Source organism: Enhydra lutris, unplaced genomic scaffold, assembly GCF_002288905.1.
Source record: "Enhydra lutris kenyoni isolate GAN:26980312 unplaced genomic scaffold, ASM228890v2 scaffoldscaffold13, whole genome shotgun sequence".
In the NCBI taxonomy this organism is placed as follows: Eukaryota; Metazoa; Chordata; class Mammalia; order Carnivora; family Mustelidae; genus Enhydra; species Enhydra lutris.
This window is the reverse complement of record NW_019154097.1, coordinates 33236461-33251884: the sequence shown is the minus strand read 5'-3', so window position 1 is coordinate 33251884 and position 15424 is coordinate 33236461. Positions and strand designations below refer to the sequence as shown.

The window sequence follows — 15424 nt, the reverse complement described above, 5'->3', positions numbered from 1 at the left end:
CTCCGGGCGCTTCTTCCGGGTGGGGCCCCGGGCAGAGGAGATGGCGCCTTGGGCGCTCCTCAGCCCAGGGGTCCTGGTGCGGACCGGGCACACTGTGCTGACCTGGGGGATCACGCTGGTGCTCTTCCTGCACGATACCGGTGAGCCGGACCCCGCGCGACCCCGGACCCACCCAATCCCGCGTGGTTCCCCAGACGTTTGGGTCTCACTGGGTCTCCTGCTGAAGCCCCAGAAATCCTGGGATTCACCCCATTTCCGCTAGCTCCTGAGCCTCTTCCCCATCTATCATTCCAAGAGCCACCTGCCTTCTGCCTAATACCCAGTTGATCCCTAATTAATCCCAGCATCTTCCTGATCCCTGCCAGATGCCCTGTGCATCCCAGGACCCATCCGGTCCCCTCCAGATCTGACGTCCGACCTGAGCCCCCATCTCCCCTGATCCCGGGACCCACCCGGTCCTTCCCAGGAACTGACTCCCAACCGTCCCTCCGTAAGATTCCGAGGATCAAGTAGATCAAGGACTGGCACCCCACCCATTTCCGTGGCCACTAGCTGTCCAGGTCCGGGCTCCCCACGCTCTGGGGCAAGAAGACACCGAGGGGGGTGGCCCGCCCCTCACTTCGCCGCCCTCACTTCTTGCCCTGTGGTCCCTAACCCGGCTAACATCCTTCCCCTCTTTACCTGCCAGGCTGCTTCCAACCCAAGTTCTCACCCTCCCTCCCTGCCAGCTAGGGTAGCCCCACTCCCCCTTCCTTGCTCCAGCCTCAGCCCCTGGAGTGGGGCTGTTGTCACTTTCCTCCCAAGACCTTCTCAAGCCTCCTCCATGGTCCTCACCCTTAAGCCTAAAAACGTGCTCCATCTCCCCATCAAAAAGGAGTCCCCCAACCCATCTTTCCTTCTCTGCTCCTTTTCACAACCAAGGGACCCCTGAGCTGTCCATACACTGTCACCTAACTGTCCCATGCGCCTCACTCCTCACCCCTGCTCCCCAAAAAATCCTCATTCACCCCCATGAATTGGATCGTCCCTGGCCAGCCCCTCCTCTGTCTCTATCTCATGGGCATATCAGACCTGCCTGGTCTCCCATCATGGAGCCAAAGGCAGGGACCCCTCCTCCCTCTCCCACACATCTAGTCAAGTCTGGCCCCTTCACCCCCTTCCCCCTTATCTGTCCATCCCCGTCTGCACTCTTCCTGCCAGTGCCCTTGTCTGGCTACCCTCCTCTCCCTCCTGGATAAGCTCTCTGCCTCCAGGCTTCCTCCTGCTCCCCCATCCATCTTTTCTCCAGCAGGAGGGTTTTCAGAAACAGTTCTGACCCTATAAGCCTCCGTGGCTCCCTACTACCCTTCACCTTCCAGATAAAAGGCAGATGAACTGCCTTCCTGCCCCCGCTCCCGGGCCCAAACTTCTCCCTCCTGTACCCTATGCAGTGGCAACACTTGCAGACTTGACCGCTCATTAAACCCCATCTCCAGGCTTTTGTTCAGCCAGGGACAGACTCCCCACCTTCAACTACACCCCCCAACACACAGCCTTCTCCTGTTCAGCTCGGGCCTCAGCCTCACTCTCCTCCTCTGGCCTCTTCAGCTCTGCGGCAGTGGGAAGAGCAGGGGGAGCTGCTCCTGCCCCTTACCTTCCTGCTCCTCGTGCTGGGTTCCCTGCTGCTCTACCTGGCTGTGTCGCTCATGGACCCGGGATATGTGAATGTCCAGCCCCAGCCCCAGGTAACCCGGGGGCCCCTGGGGGCCTGAACCCTCTCTCCCCCCCAACAGGACACGCGAGGCCTCCGTAGCGGTCTCATGCCAGGATCTGTGCAGAGCGCTCTGCTGGGGGTGCCTCAGTGAATCCTCTTAGCAGCCTAGAACCCCATCCTACAAAGAGGAAATCGCCAAGGCCCAGCGAGGGAAAACAACTGGTAGAGGTCACACAGCTTCGCTTCACTCAGACCAGAGCATTCTGCCCCTTCAAACCCCCTCCAAGACACAGGGGATGGGCCCCCAACTGCGCAGACCCGGAGCTAAATAAGCTAGTCCCCAAGGGAAATGTCCACTGGTACCATCTGCCTCCCAAGGGGACCCGATCTTATACCCCTCTCCCACTTTCAGGAGGAGGTGAAGGAGGAGCAGACGGCCATGGTTCCTCAAGCCATCCCCCTTCGGCGCTGCAGATACTGCCTGGTGCTGGTGGGTGACCGGGACCTCCACGGGAGGGCGTGGGGGCAAGATGGAGACTCCCTGACCTCCTGCCCCCTGTGCCTTGGCCTCCCCGCTCCAGGAAGGCCTCCCTGATGGAGGCCCCAGCCTCCTGACCTCATCACTCCCCTCTGTCTTGGGCCCAGAGGGGAACTGGCCTTGAGCCTGCCTCCCTCCCTGCCCACAGCAGCCCCTGCGGGCCCGGCACTGCCGCGAGTGCCGGCGCTGCGTGCGCCGCTATGACCACCACTGCCCCTGGATGGAGAACTGCGTGGGGGAGCGCAACCACCCGCTCTTCGTGGCCTACTTGGCGCTGCAGCTGGTGGTGCTTCTGTGGAGCCTCTACCTGGCCTGGTGGGTTCCACTACTGCCCTGGCTACGGGGGGAGGGCCGCAGCATCCATCCGCAAGGTGGGGGGAGAGCTGGGACTCCCTCTCCGTGCCCTCGGACCTCCTCCCAAGCAGCCTGCCCACCGGGGCTCCCTGGGGTACCCCTGCCCTCCCCCAGCCTTACTCCCCATCTGTCTCCTGCCGTGCAGGTCTGGCCTCCATTTCTTCCAGCCTTGGGGGCTATGGCTGCGCTCCAGCGGGCTACTGTTTGCCACCTTCCTGCTGCTCTCCCTCTTCTCCTTGGTGGCCAGCCTGCTTCTCGCCTCGCACCTCTACCTGGTGGCCAGCAACACTACCACCTGGGAGTTCATCTCCTCGCACCGCATTACCTATCTCCGCCAGCGCCCCAGCAACCCCTTCGACCGTGGCCTGACCCGCAACCTGGCCCACTTCTTCTGCGGATGGCCCTCAGGGTCCTGGGAGACCCTCTGGGCCGAGGGAGAGGATGAGGAGGGGGAAGGCAGAAGCCAGGCTGTTTAGGGTCACTGGAGGCAAGGCCACCATCTTGTGCCTGAAAATCAGAGGAGATGCAGCCTGCTGGGGTCAGCCCTCAGAGGGCCCTGAGGTCCTTTGCTCCTGCCCACTCCTCCGAGGCCTCAGAGCAGAGCTGAACGACAGAACCCTGTGTCAGTGGGCAGGTCTGCCCTGTAAAGGAAGAATGGGAGGCAGAGGACAGGTGGGAGAGCTCAGGTACCAGAGACCTGGGCTTCGGAGACTTCCACTCCGCCCCCCACGCCAGGATGCCTCCAGTGCACAGTTTTATAAGTTTAATAATCTATAAAGCAAGTCAAGTATTAAAAAAACCAACTGCTCTTTGCTGTGCTGCCCTTTCTGGTCCAGGTCTCCTGGGCGGAGGGAGGTGGTGGCGGCGGAGAGCCCCCCCACAACTGCCACTTCAAGGCCCAAGACCCACAAATAACCCAGGGAGGCCCAGGCCTCCAGGGCAGGGCATGCAGCTGGGGAGACAGGGCGGACGCACCCGAGAGGCCCTCAGGGCCCCAGGAATCTCTCAGACACAAAGTCGAAGTCTCGGAAGGCGGCCTGCTGGCGGGCGGTCAGGGGGCAGCGGGGGTCAGGCGGGGTCAGGGCTGGCGGCAGCCCCGTGAACTCGCCCTCAAAGTAGCGCAGGTCTGTAGGGCCACAGAGTGTGGGCAGGAACGGGGGCCGGACGGAGCGGGCGAGCAGGGCCTGCCAGTCGGTGGTCTGGGGGGGGGCAAGGGGAGAGTTGCCTGAGACGATGAACATCGGCCCACGCGGCCACGCCATGCCTCCCCCTGGGCCAGGCACCCGGCACCTGGCACCACTCACCCTGAAGAAGGGCTGGGTTTTGATCTCCTCCGCATCCTGCTCACCTGCCCCCAGGCGCTGCTCCGGGCACTTCTGCAGGAGCTGGGCCAGAAGACAGGGGCTCACAGAGGGCACTTGGCCCCAGGCACTGCCCACCTGCCCACGTTCCCCAAGTGAGCTGGGCCGCGGGGCCCCCAAGAGAATGGGTGGTGACGGGGCAGCCATGAGCCATGGCCACTGTCCAGCCCAGCCCTGCCCAGTCCCCTGTGGTGATCACCTTCTGAATGAGCTCGAGACCTTGCACCGACAGAAAGCGGGGATATGGGGCATCCGCATTGACAATGCAGTCAAACACCTCCTCTTCCGTGTCTCCGGGGAATGGGCACTAGGGAGAAAGGGGGGTCACCAGGGTGCCTAAGCACACCCCCCGCCCCCACCTAGCAGCCCCGGCAGCCCAGGTCCAGTGCTCACCTCACCCACCAGCATCTCATAGAGCAGCACACCCAACCCCCACCAGTCCACGGCCCGTGTGTAGGCCTCCTGGGTCAGCACCTCCGGGGCCAGGAACTCTGGGGTGCCACAGAACGTGCTCGTCCGGTCCCCAAAGCCGATCCCTGCAAACCAGCATCCACACTGGTGCCAGCCCAGCATGTCTCATCCACACAGCCTCAGTGGGCGCGAGAATCAACAGCCAACCCTCGTGACCCCAGGTACCGAGACCCATGCCAAGCCCTGCCCCATACCCTAGAAGGGGGAGCAGTTTTTATGCCATCTGACAGGAGAAAGCAGAGCCTCAGTCAAGTTCATATGCCAAGGTCACGAAGGAAAAGGAGAACCTGGTGCCCTCTCCCTCTGGCTGAGGGCAGGCTGGGGCTCTTCAAGAGCCTCTCAGGCTGGGAAGCAAAAACCGATGTGTCCAGCTGGTCCCTGGAATGAGGGCTGGGGGGCCACAACCCTGCTGGCTGGGCTGGGGAGCAGCGCTGGAGGACAGGGAATCCTGGGCAGCAGGGACCCACCTTCCTTACACAGCCCAAAGTCTGCGATCTTCAGGAAACCCTGGGCATCCAGCAGAAGGTTATCCAACTTCAGGTCCCTGAGGGTAAGGGGGCAGATCAGAGGGGCCCCAGAGCATCGCAGGAGGAGGGCAGTGGCTGCTCCTTCACCCCCGCTCCCAGCACCTCTGAGGCAAGTTACCTGTAAATGATCTTCTTCTCATGTAAGAACTGCAGCCCGAGGACCACACAGGCCAGGTAGAACCTGTGAGTGGCAGGGGGTGGGGGTGGGGGTGGCGGAGGGAGTTCAGGCCCAGGACTGTGGTGGGCAGGGCGGGGAGACACCAGGATGGCCCTAACCCGGGCAGCCCTGAATGTCCCAGCCAGAGTCAGATGCCAGGGGGAGGGGGCGGGGAGAGTGGGTGCTTCTCCAGACCGTGGCCCCAACGTTGCTGCCCGCTGACAGCCTACCCTTCCTGGGCTTTGAGATTGTGCCAGGAATGATGCCACGTGTCCTCACGCCTTACTCTCCCACATCCTCCCAACCATGCACCGCTGATACTCATCGCATCTGTTTTTCAAAGGAGGATCTGAGACTCAAATCACGGATGCCCCTGGGGTCACACAGCTAGTGGCAGACCCAAACTCCAGAACCAGCACTCTGCTACTCAAGAAATAACTCCAGGGGCGCCTGGGTGGCTCAGTCGGTTAAGCATCTGCCTTCAGCTCAGGTCATGATCTCGGGGTCCTGGGATCGAACAGGGATCGAGTCCCTGCTGAGCAGGGAGCCTGCCTCTCCCTCTCCCTCTGCCTGCTGCTTCCCCTACTTATGCGCACTCTCTCTCTCTCTGACAAATAAATAAAATCTTTAAGAAAAAAAGAAAACAGAAATAACTCCAGTTGCCATTCCCTTACTAGTCACAGGTTCCAGTGCTCCACACTTTATAAACATTGGGTTCATCTACCCAATAAGCCTATGACCTAGTTCTCATGTGCCCCATTCACAGCTCCATAAACTGAGGCCCAAGGTCAGAGGTGCTGTGAGAGCTGACGAGAGCGACAACCAGGGTTTGAACCAAGGCTTCCCTGACTCCACACTGTTCTGCTGCTGGGCACCCTGGGGGAAGCAGGGTGAAGGGAGCGGGGCAGAGGGGACCGGGAAAGGCTTGCTGGGAGAGGCAGATAAGAGGGGTGGGCACCCACCTGGCCTGGGGCTCAGGGAAGACATCCTCGTGGATCTGCATCATGAGGTCGCCACCAGCTGCAAACTCAGTCACGAAGCAGGCATGGCTGGAGGTCTGGAAGCAGGCAAGGAGGGAGAGCAGGAAGGGGTGCCCCGTGCGGCCCACGGCCTCCAGGATGCGTTTCTCGCAATACAGGCTGTGATGGGGGGAGGGGTGTTTGGAGGGAAGGAAGACCCCTGCTGACTGAGCCCTGGCCCTCGGGCGCTTCCAAGTGTCAGGTGGTAGAATGATGGTTTCTACATATCAGGCCAAGAGAAGGCAGGACCTGCCCAAGGGCACCCAGTTAACTGCTGTGGGTGCTAGAAAGAGAAGCCAGGACTGGCTCAGTGCCTTCTGGTGCCCCTGGCCCAGGCCGGCCATCCAGGATCCCCTCCAGGGCCAGACGCCCACGGGCCGGACTACACACCTCTCCGTCTCATCCCGGCTCAGCACCTCCTGCTTCTTGAGCGCTTTGATGGCGTAGTATTTCCCCGTGCCCTTGAACTGGACCAGGAGGACCTGGGGACCAGAGAGAGCTCAGGCTCCAGGTGGACAGCACAGGGCAGCCTTTGCTTCCCCCACCCACGGCCCCATGGATCACAGTGTCCTCTCAGCTCAGGTGCTGGGGCCTGCTCACCTCCTCCCACGGTCCCCTCCTCGGCCCACTACCTTCCCAAAGTGTCCCCGGCCCAGCACGGCCAAGCAGCGGAAGTCCTGAAGCCGGGGGGCTCTCCTGCAAGACAGAGGGCACAGGACAAGAGCTGGGACTCCATGAAGAGCTGCTCCAAACCCTCCATGTCCAGTCCTGGGCTGTCCCCACCAATGACACTGGACAGCTGGGGGTGGGGGTAGGGGGTTCCAGGCACAGCAGTCTCCTAGAGTCTGGAATGCAGCTGGAGCTCAGTAATATGGCTTTAGTGAGTAAGAACCTGACAGCAAGGAGCATCAGATGGTGTCTGAATGGACACCCCAAGTGAGTAGGTAAATGTCTGAAGTATAAAAGTGAGCCCGATGTGGGTACCTGGTGACTGAGGCAGGAGGAGGCGGCCCAAGACGTGTCCTAGGCTCCATGTGGGGACGTTTGGTGCGCTGTGAGGGCAGAGGAGCTCAAACAGAGCCGGGCTTCCCACCCTCTTTCCCTCCAGCCCCGCCACCCCTAACCCAGCAGCCCCCTGGGGCCATCAGCACCCCCTCACCGGGATCTCCTCGGGGGTCGGCTCCCGGGGCAGGTAGAGGCGTGGGGGCTTGGGCGGGGGCCTTGTCTCTTCTCCCAAGGGGCTCTTCTTGGGTGGGAAATGACTACATGGAGAGAGCAGACAATGGCGGGGCACAGGCCAATGGAAGAGCAGTGGGGACAGACGCACAGCAAATGCCAGAGACAGACAGATGGAGGGTCGGAGGGGGAGTGACGGAACAGAAAGACAGCAGTTGCACCTGGAGAGAGGTGGATGCGGCAGAGAAGCAGGCCCCCAAGGTAGGGCGGCTCCTCACCTGGGCGAGGCAGGGTCAGCCCGGGGTGTGGACGGGGTCTCGGGGCACGATTTGGGGGGGCTGATTGTGCTTGGGGAGCTGCAGGGAGGCAGCAGGCTCATGACCAAGCGTCCCCAGGCCGCCATGCTGAGGTTCATCTGCGAAGCCCTCAGGAAGTCCTGACCTGGGACAAAAGGGGGGCTCAGCCCAGGGCCCCTAACGGCCCCTGCCCTGCTCCCTAAATGCACAGCCCTCTCCCTGTCCACACCTCGGCGTTTGGAGAAAATGCGTTTCTGCCTCTGCAGCCGGGGCCTCCTCTCAATGACAGGGTCACAGAAAGTCACCTGCAGGGGCAGAGGGCAGGGCTGGAGACCAGTCTTCTCCCACCCCACCTGCTACCAGGGTACCTCCCTGATCTCTAGGATCCCAGCCTGAGCCCCCAAGATCAATGATGCAAGAGCCAGAGGGGCCCAGAGAGGGATTCACTATCTGCATTGGTACCCGTGGGGAAACTGAGGTCCAGAGAAGAGAGGCACTTGTCCAGGGTCGCATGTGAGGCTAGGCAGTCAGGACCAAGATGCAGGCCTCTAGACTCCCCTGCAGTCCTCAGACAGGGGCTGGGAATCCTTAGTTCCTGGAGACCACCTCCCTCGGGGCCCCAATTTCCACTCTGATGGGTCACCTCATCTTGAAGGCCCTTCTAGTCAGGTCAGAGGGCAGGGTAGGGGGCACCTGGGCAAAGAGCAGGCCCTGGGGCACCAGACTGAGGGAGAGCTCATGACAGGCATTGTCCAGGAAGTCCTCCAGCCGCAGGAAGGCCACGCCACACAGCTGCCGCCAGTCCCGCCAGCGCACCCCGATCTCCAGCTCCCGGGCCTACATCGGGGAGGCCAGGTTGAGGGGTGGGGCATGGCATGTGTCCCTACTTGGCTGGCCTTCTGCCCCATGGCCTGAGGTCACACCTGCCTGCCCCACAGCTCACCCGCTCCAGGGGGACAATAAAGGTCTGGTCCCAGGACTGCTTGGCCACCGGCCCCCAGCCAGTCTGGCCCACGACACGATTGTCCACCTTCAGCACGGCCAGCACCTCACCTGCAGGGCCAGACAGGGAGCTCAGGGCAGGCAAGGAGTGGAGGTTGTCTGCTGTCCCCAGCTCCCTGTGGCCCCCTACTCACTGGCCAGGTCTCCTCCACCACGCTGCGGCTTGGCCCTGCCCCGGAGCCAGCCCTGGGAGGGGCTCCCAGCCAGCGCGGCCGCTGGGGACCGTCCAGGCACAGCGGTCAGCAGCTGCTCACAGCCCAGGAGGCGGACCTCCAGCGTCCCTGTGGGGAGAGTGCGGGGAACACCGTGAAGTGTCATTCTCCCTCTGCCACACCCAGGTCTCCCCAAGATGGCTGAACCCAGATCTTGCCCACCTTAAGCGGGGGGTGGAGGGGGACTAGACAGGAGACAGTATATAAGGTGGCCCCAAGCACCCAGATGAATTCTAGGCCTTTTAACAAGCCATGCCCTGCCCTGCCTTGCCCTCTTGTCTACTTGGCCAATTCCCAGAAGTCCTTCAAGGCTAAGTGTAGATATCACCTCCTCCAGGAAGCATTCCTTCAATTCCCAAAGCCAGATGAGGGAGCCTATGCAGCCCCTGTACTTCCCCTTCTCAGCTCTGTTCACAATGGGATGTGGCCTATCTAACCCTGAACCAGCTCTGAGCAGGGAAGGTACTGGGCTCTCTCTGGCCCTGTGTCCCGGGTAGGAAGTTCAGGGTTTCCAAAGTCAGCACGCTTAGATTATTTGTTGATTAGAATTCAGCTACAATTCAGACGAATCCAGCTCAGGGATAAAAAACAACTTTCTAGTAGTCCAAACTGCCCAGGACTGGGTACCACTGCCGCCAGAGCTATGAGCTCCCCGAACATGGGTGCTTTAACCACTGTCATGGTTACTCACGTAAATAACGGCTTCGCCAATTGTGTGCGGACAATGCCAACAGTGTGCCTAGCACTTCCCACGCCACAACTCGCTGACTTTCACAGCAACCCCATGAAGTAGGAGCTGTCATCCCCATTTGACAGGGAAGAATAAACTGAGGGTCCAGGGGCACCTGGGTGGTTCAGTGGATTAAAGCCTCTGCCTTCGGCTCAGGTCATGGTCTCAGGGTCTTGGGATCGAGCTCCGCATCAGGCTCTCTGCTGAGCGGGGAGCCTGTTTCTCTGCCTGCCTCTCTGCCTACTTGTGATCTCTCTCTCTGTCAAATAAATAAATAAATAAATAAAATCTTTAAAAAAAAAAACAAAAACAAAACCTAAGGGTCCAGAGAGCAGAAGTCCATTGCCCAAGCTCACGCAGCTAGGGGGTGGTGGGACCTGGATTAAAACTCTTTCTCCAGAGTTCTACCCCTTCTGTGTTTCAGGGCCCTCGCTGGAAGAAAAGGGGAGCCCTGATGAGGGAGGAACTCCTGGCTACCTGTCACAGCAGTGGGCTTCACAAGCACTCCCGAGGGCTGGGGCTTCCCAGACACAGCGGTCCGCAGCTCCCGCGCCACTCGGCCACGCAGAGGATGAGCGGGAGGAAGTCCCTCCAGCAGCTGTTCCAAGGCCAGCCGCAGGAGGTCCAGCTTCTGGGAGGACTCCTGGAGCTGGGCCTGAGCCTGCGGAGCAGAAACAGGAAGGGCGGACAGGCCCATGAACGCGGTGGCCAGGGCCAGGGGCTCAGGCCACCTGCCCGCAACGAAAGCCAGACAGAGAGTGTGTCCGGTTTCCTCATTGCTGCCCCGCACAGCCCGACCACGGTGCAGAGGGTGGCGTGGGGACAAGCAGACACTCAGAGAGGAGCGGTCACGAAGGGAGGGCACCCCGGTCTGACCTCGGCCAGCGCCTTCCGGTCGTGCGTTCGCCGGCCACCCAGCAGCTTCACCACATTCTTGGCTCCCTCAGCCACAGCGGCCTCAATGCGTAGCCGGTGTCTCAGCTCCTCTGCCAGCAGCTCGGGACCTGGGAGGAGGGGGTCAGCCCTCAGGCCCACGCCCCACTCAGCCCTGCCCAGCCGCGTCTCTCCAAGCCTCACCTGGTTTCGGGGCCCCACTGGCCTCCAGGCTGCTGATCTTCATCCTCAGCAGGGCCACCTTCAGCTGGCTGTCCCGCAGCATCTGCTGGGCCGCTGCCAGGAGTTTCCTCTCCTGTAGGGTCATGACATATGGCCCCACTGATCCAGGGCCAGCCCGGGGCCTCCCCTGTCGGACCAAAGCTGAAGCCAAGCCTCCCTTGTTAGCCTCGGTCTGGGGCAGAGCCTCCTCCATCAGATGGAGGCCTCCTCCATCAGACAAGAGCTGGGGTCAAGCTTCCCCCATCACATCAGGACCGGGCTCCCCACTAGGAGTCGGGGCCAGGACTGGGCCTTCCCTCCTACACCGGGAACATGGCCTGGGGTTTCCCCATTAGACCGAGTTGGGCCCCCTCTGGTAGATTAGGACGTCAAGCTGTGCCTGCCCCACCGAGCTGAGATTTAAGGGCTATGCCTCCCCCATCAGACTAATGGCTAAGACTGTGTCTCCCTTAGAGGGTCACTGGCCCAGCTCCATTCCCTCTCAGAATAGGGGCTGGGGCAGCCCCTCCCCTAACAATCTGAGAGCCACAGCTCTTCCCCCAGACCCCAGGAGCCTTACCTTGGGTGTGCCGGTGGCATACGTGCGGGTCATGTTCTCCGCCCCCTGCTTCACCTTCAGCTCCACCTGCAGCTGCCTCTGGAGAGCCTCTAGGTGCCGAGCCCTGGGCTGCTCCACGGGGGGCGGCGGGCCTGGGGCCACAGGCTCTGTGCACAGCGCAGGGCCATTAAGCCCTGACCCAGGCCCTGACCCAGACCCAGAGTCCCCTGCCCTGGGGCCTCACTCTCTCCACCCCTCACCACCCCTCCTAGCCAGAGCGACCCCCGAGGAGGCTCTGAGAGGGGTCAGGGCCGAGGTCAAGGAGCTGGGCGGGCGCAGCACCTCCCACCCCCGAGGGTCCGACTTCCCACTCACCGGCCAGGCCCGGCCCGGGGTCCGGCAGCACGATGCGCGCGTGCAGCGCCCTCAGCTCTCCGTGCAGCTGCTCCAGGCGGCGGTTGGAGGAACGCAGGAGCTGCTGCACGTGGCCCAGGTGGCGGCGGTCCGTGGCTACCCTCCGCAGGTTCTCTACCCCCTCCTTGATTTTCAGCTCCTTCTGGATGGCCCGGCGGATCACCTCTTTCTCATCCTCAGGGGGCGGCTGGTCGGCTCCAGGCTGTGGAATGGCAGAGCAGTAACGCCCCCTCCCATCCCAGCCACCAGGGCTGCGGGTCCCCCCAAACGGAGGTGTGCCTGGTGCTATCCGGCAGGCAGGATGGAGCCCCCGATCTCGGGAGGCATCTCCGACCTTCCAGATAGTATCCCCGGGCCAGATGCGAACCCCGAAGCTGTGTCTCCTACCCGTGCTCCCACCCTCTGCTACGAGAGAGGAGGGAAAGGGAAAAATTCGTCCTGCCTACAGTCAACTCTTGAACGACACGGGTTTGAACCACATGGGTCCACTTACAAGCAAATTGTTTTCGATACATACAACCCAGAGCTGTAAATGTATTTTCTCTTCCTTACGATTTTCTTAATAACATTTCCTCTTTTTCTAGCTTCCTTTATTGTAAGAATACCGTGCAGGGTACATGTGATGCACATTACAGGTGTTAGTCAACTGTTGATGTTATGGGTAAGGCTTCCGGTCACCAGTAGGGCTATTAGGAGTTAAGTTCCGGGGGAGTCAAAAGATATACGTGCATTTTCAACTGCCCGGGGAGCGGGGGGCCGGTCAGTGCCCCGGACCCCTGGGTTGTTCAAGGGACAACAGTACATGGTGTCGGGGTCTGTTCCGAGCTTTGCAGACATTAATTTGCGAATCCTCACAACAACCCCATGAGGTAGGTTTAGTTGTTATCCCCATTTTACAGATGGGGAAACTGAGACACAGAGGGGCTGAGTAACTTGCCCGAGGTCACACCACCAAGAAGGGGAGGCCACCCTCTGCCCACCAACCCGTCGGGCTGCCCTCTCTAAGGCTACAATTCCCACTGAGATCTGGGGCCAGAAAGGAGGCTAGGGAACCGCCCAATGTCACACTCAGAGGGCAGCCGGAGGTCTGAGTAGGAATGTTCCAGCAGGTAGCAAAGCAGAGGCACAGAGAGGGGCAGAGGAGAGCTCCGGAGGCCATTCCCAGCTCAGCTACTAGGAGGAAGTAGAAGCTTTCTCACACTTCACCCCAGGTGGGAGCAAGGAAGAGGAAAGGCTCCTTCTCAGAAGCCAACATTTCGAACCAACCAGTGCCAAAGCTGACCTCAGCCCAGGGTGACCCACGATGCCCCCCCCACTCCCCATGGACTCCTTTGGGGCCTCCACCTTACCTCTTGGGTCTCCATCTCTTGCGCCCAGTGCTAGGGGTGCCACCCCAGCCTCAGGGACACCCCCATCCGACCCCAGGCCTGCGCTGGCCTGCTGGCCCGGCTGTCAGAGGGCAGGGGCGGGACTCAGGAAATCCTCTGAGGGCCCTAGGCCAGAGGGCCACAGCCAAAGGCCTGAGCAAACAAAGATCCCATGGAGCGGGGGGCCCGGCCACCAGGGTCCTGAGTCACCCAGCTGCCGCTGTTGGGCGGAGGTACACAGGAAATAGGAAAATGTGTACAAGGCACGGCTGAAACAGGCTGAGGGACCTCCGGAGGAAGGGGGTGGGAGGGGGCAGAGGGAGTGCTTAAGGCTGCCTAAGACACTGGGTGGGGGTTCTCCAGGAGTCTTATGGGGGACACTTTACAATTTACCCTTGGCATTCCCCACGGTCCTAACTGCTCTGGCATCCTGCCAAGGACACAGGCCGCCTCTCAGCTCTACAGCTGGGACCCCACCCCATTTGCTCTGGGTGGACCTCCCCCCTCCCCGCCCACTGACAGACAAACACACAGCTTTGGCTGCTGTGTCCACCAGCCCCTACTAAGGGCGCCCCCGCCCCGGGCTCCCCCCTCGCCACTTGGACTAGAACCCTCTGTGGACCCAAGGTTCCCTCCCAGGTGTTGGGCCAGAACCCCCCATTCTCGTGTCCAATCCCCACATGCCTTTGTGATCTGGGGAGGACCCCCACAAGTGCGCAGAGATTGGCCCGCTCCCCGGGCCTCTTCCCCCTGCGCGCACACACATTCCTCTCCCCCCAGGACTGGCCCAGTGTGCCCCCACGACCCCTCTTTGCTTTCCAGACAGATTCCCACGGTCTTACGGTCCCACGGGGAAGAACCGATTGTAGGAAACTTTGGGGCCCATCCCGGTGGCCCTGACTGCGGATTCGGACGTGCTCATGCGCTGGCCTGACTGGAGGCTCTGAGTCACTTGGGGGTGATTTAGGGACGTTCTCAGGGGACCTGAACGACTCACCCCCATGCTCAGCTCTGCCCTGCGAGGTGTAGCGAAGCTCGGGGCCGGGGCTGAGAATGGACCGGGCAGGGGCTGGGGGTCGGGTCTCGGGGCCGCGGCCGGAGCTCGGGGCGCCCGCGGCGTGCACGAGACTTCCCGAGCCCCTCGGCCCGCGCCCGCAGCCCGGCCTCTCCCGGCGCCGTTCACCTGCCGCGGCGCCCCCTCCTCCATGGCGCCGCTCCGGCCGCACCGCCCCTCCTCTCGACCACTGCCGTTCCGGAAGCCCCGGCCCCTCCGCCAGGACTTTCAAACTTGAAACTTCCCGGGAAGCGGAGCCGGAGCCGCGGGATCGGGCGCCCCCTCCCGAAGTCCGCTGGCCCTCGCGGGACCTGGGATCAGCGCCGCCTCTCGGCGCGAGAGGTCAGCGCCCTGGACCCTACTCCCCAACCCGGGGCCCCCGCGCCTCCCCGGCTCCCACGGTCCGCGGACTTTGGGGCCCAGTGTCCCTTTCCTGAGGCCGCGGTTCCCGCTCGGTGTGACGCGGACCCCCGGCCCGGGACAGAACGGCAGGAAGGGACATTTCCCGGGCCGGGGTTCTCTAGCGCCCTGAGGGGTGGCCGGGCGGCGATAGCGCCGCCTGCCGGCCACGGGACCCTGCTGTGCGGCCCGCCCGGTCCCCGCAGGCTGCCCCGCCACCACCGGCTTCCCGCCCCGAAAATTTCTCATCTCATCGTCTTAGGTCCTTGTGTCAAATGGGCTAATCCTAAACCTGTCGCCCCACGAAGTCTTGGCCCTGTGTAGAGTCACTACTCTAAGAATGTATGCGTCTCGAAAAAGTAAAGCTTCACCCAAATCACGCCAAATTACAAATGACAGGTGAAGATACCAAACATGTCGTGGCACCCGGGTGGGTGGCTCAGATGGTTAAGCATTTGCCTTTGGCTCCGGTCATGACCGCAGGGTTCTGGGATCCAGCCCCACGCTGGGCTCCCTGCTCAGAGGGGAGTCTGCTTCTGCCTCTCCCCCTGCTTGTGCTCTCTCTCTCTCTGAAGAATTAAATAAAATCTTAAAAAATAAATAAATAAAACCAAACATCTCTCAGGCCCCTGCCACTCAACCAAAGTGGAGCTTTCTGGGTCAACCAGAGCCACCATTCTTTCCTTGCCCTAAAGAACCCATCCAAACAGAAGACACATTTACATCTTAGGAAATACCCCCAATTTCAGGAAAGCCAACCGGTGGGCACGGACCAATCTGGCAGTGGCTTGCCTGTGTGGGAATTCTAGGATCCTGTGTTAACCAGCACTATGACTAGGACTTCACTGGAAGGAGCCTGGTCCAAGGGGCTGGGAGTAGGGGTCAAATATTGAACGGCTGATTTGCTGACTTGGAATAGGCGCCCTCCAGTGCTCTTACTGAAGAAAATGTGAGTTCCTCTTCATTCTCTCCACTTCCCCAAGAGTGGAGGAGATACTGA

General features: G+C 61.4%; 2 protein-coding genes across 6 annotated transcripts; one reads left to right on the top strand and one right to left on the bottom strand.

Annotated features, from left to right (window-relative positions):
- LOC111146127 (zinc finger DHHC-type containing 12) lies at positions 1-3407 on the top strand. Of its 4 annotated transcripts, none has more exons than XM_022501529.1 (5): positions 1-140; positions 1588-1724; positions 2106-2183; positions 2380-2546; positions 2731-3401. In XM_022501529.1, the coding sequence occupies exons 1-5, from the start codon at positions 41-43 to the stop codon at positions 3059-3061; spliced, it is 813 nt and encodes a 270-aa protein (XP_022357237.1). In that variant the 5' UTR covers positions 1-40; the 3' UTR covers positions 3062-3401. The 4 variants fall into 4 exon arrangements, with proteins under 4 accessions (XP_022357237.1, XP_022357239.1, XP_022357240.1 ...); XM_022501531.1 differs by having other exon boundaries at positions 13-140; positions 2700-3407; XM_022501532.1 differs by having other exon boundaries at positions 13-140; positions 2753-3014.
- A 117-nt stretch (positions 3408-3524) lies between these two features.
- On the bottom strand, positions 3525-14178 carry LOC111146126 (protein kinase N3). Of its 2 annotated transcripts, none has more exons than XM_022501527.1 (22): positions 14155-14178; positions 11566-11806; positions 11212-11357; positions 10614-10725; positions 10413-10540; positions 10014-10197; positions 8729-8875; positions 8536-8645; positions 8286-8429; positions 7822-7897; positions 7575-7737; positions 7280-7382; positions 7105-7172; positions 6753-6816; positions 6511-6602; positions 6064-6240; positions 5063-5125; positions 4885-4961; positions 4340-4482; positions 4146-4253; positions 3890-3970; positions 3525-3784 (listed from the first exon to the last, which is right to left on the bottom strand). In XM_022501527.1, the coding sequence occupies exons 1-22, from the start codon at positions 14176-14178 to the stop codon at positions 3572-3574; spliced, it is 2664 nt and encodes an 887-aa protein (XP_022357235.1). In that variant the 3' UTR covers positions 3525-3571. The 2 variants fall into 2 exon arrangements, with proteins under 2 accessions (XP_022357235.1, XP_022357236.1); XM_022501528.1 differs by having other exon boundaries at positions 3569-3784; positions 3934-3970.
- Between the last annotated feature and the right edge of the window lie 1246 nt (positions 14179-15424).

Bases quoted from the DNA above. Each gene is read 5' to 3' on its own strand.
- LOC111146126 (XM_022501527.1), bottom strand. From the start codon at position 14,178: ATGGAGGAGGGGGCGCCGCGGCAG. The intron at 7,738-7,821 runs GTGTGGACAGGG...CTTTTGTCCCAG, and splicing joins CATTTTCTCCAAACGCCGAG to GTCAGGACTTCCTGAGGGCT. The intron at 5,126-6,063 runs GTGGGTGCCCAC...TGCCACTCACAG, and splicing joins TTCCCTGAGCCCCAGGCCAG to GTTCTACCTGGCCTGTGTGG.
- LOC111146127 (XM_022501531.1), top strand. From the start codon at position 41: ATGGCGCCTTGGGCGCTCCTCAGCCCAGGGGTCCTGGTGCGGACCGGG. The intron at 1,725-2,105 runs GTAACCCGGGGG...TCCCACTTTCAG, and splicing joins ATGTCCAGCCCCAGCCCCAG to GAGGAGGTGAAGGAGGAGCA. The intron at 2,547-2,699 runs GTGGGTTCCACT...GCCCTCCCCCAG, and splicing joins TGGAGCCTCTACCTGGCCTG to CCTTACTCCCCATCTGTCTC.